This window comes from Chaetura pelagica, unplaced genomic scaffold (assembly GCF_000747805.2).
Source record: "Chaetura pelagica isolate M959 unplaced genomic scaffold, ChaPel_1.0 scaffold676, whole genome shotgun sequence".
Classification (NCBI taxonomy): Eukaryota; Metazoa; Chordata; class Aves; order Apodiformes; family Apodidae; genus Chaetura; species Chaetura pelagica.
In genome coordinates, this window is record NW_009953724.1 from 490,329 (window position 1) to 490,728 (window position 400).

The 400-nt window shown below is 70.5% G+C and overlaps 1 protein-coding gene across 1 annotated transcript in view; it reads left to right on the forward strand.

Annotated features, from left to right (window-relative positions):
• KIAA1522 (KIAA1522 ortholog) overlaps positions 1 to 400 on the forward strand; it is a 5,715-nt gene that overhangs the window by 3,175 nt on the left and 2,140 nt on the right. The window contains exon 7 of the mRNA XM_010000615.1: positions 12 to 398. Within this exon, the coding sequence (XP_009998917.1) occupies positions 12 to 398 (387 nt within the window). The remainder of the gene's footprint in view (positions 1 to 11; positions 399 to 400) is intronic.

The window sequence follows — 400 nt, forward strand, 5'->3', positions numbered from 1 at the left end:
CCCCCCTACAGCACGAGCAGCCAGGCTGAGGGCTCAGACACGGGCAGCCTGGCCAGCGAGCGCTCCTCTGCCCGCAGCGTCTCCCTCAGGAAGATGAAGAAGCCCCCGGCGCCCCCTCGCAGGACCTACTCGCTGCACCAGAAAGCTGAGGGGGAGCCCAAGGTGATGGGGTTGCCCCCCAAACCCGACCGGAGGACCCAGCGGGAGAGCAGCACACCCTGGTCCCCACGCCCCGAGCCCTTCAGCCCCACGGCTGAGGACGAGGTCTTCTCCCCGTCGTCGCTGAGCGAAACCAGCAGCCTCCGCTCCGAGAGCCTGGTGGGCACCAGCTCCCCCGAAGCCTCGCGGGGCAGCCCTGGGGGGACGGTGGTGCTGAGGGAGCCCCAGGCCCAGAACCAGT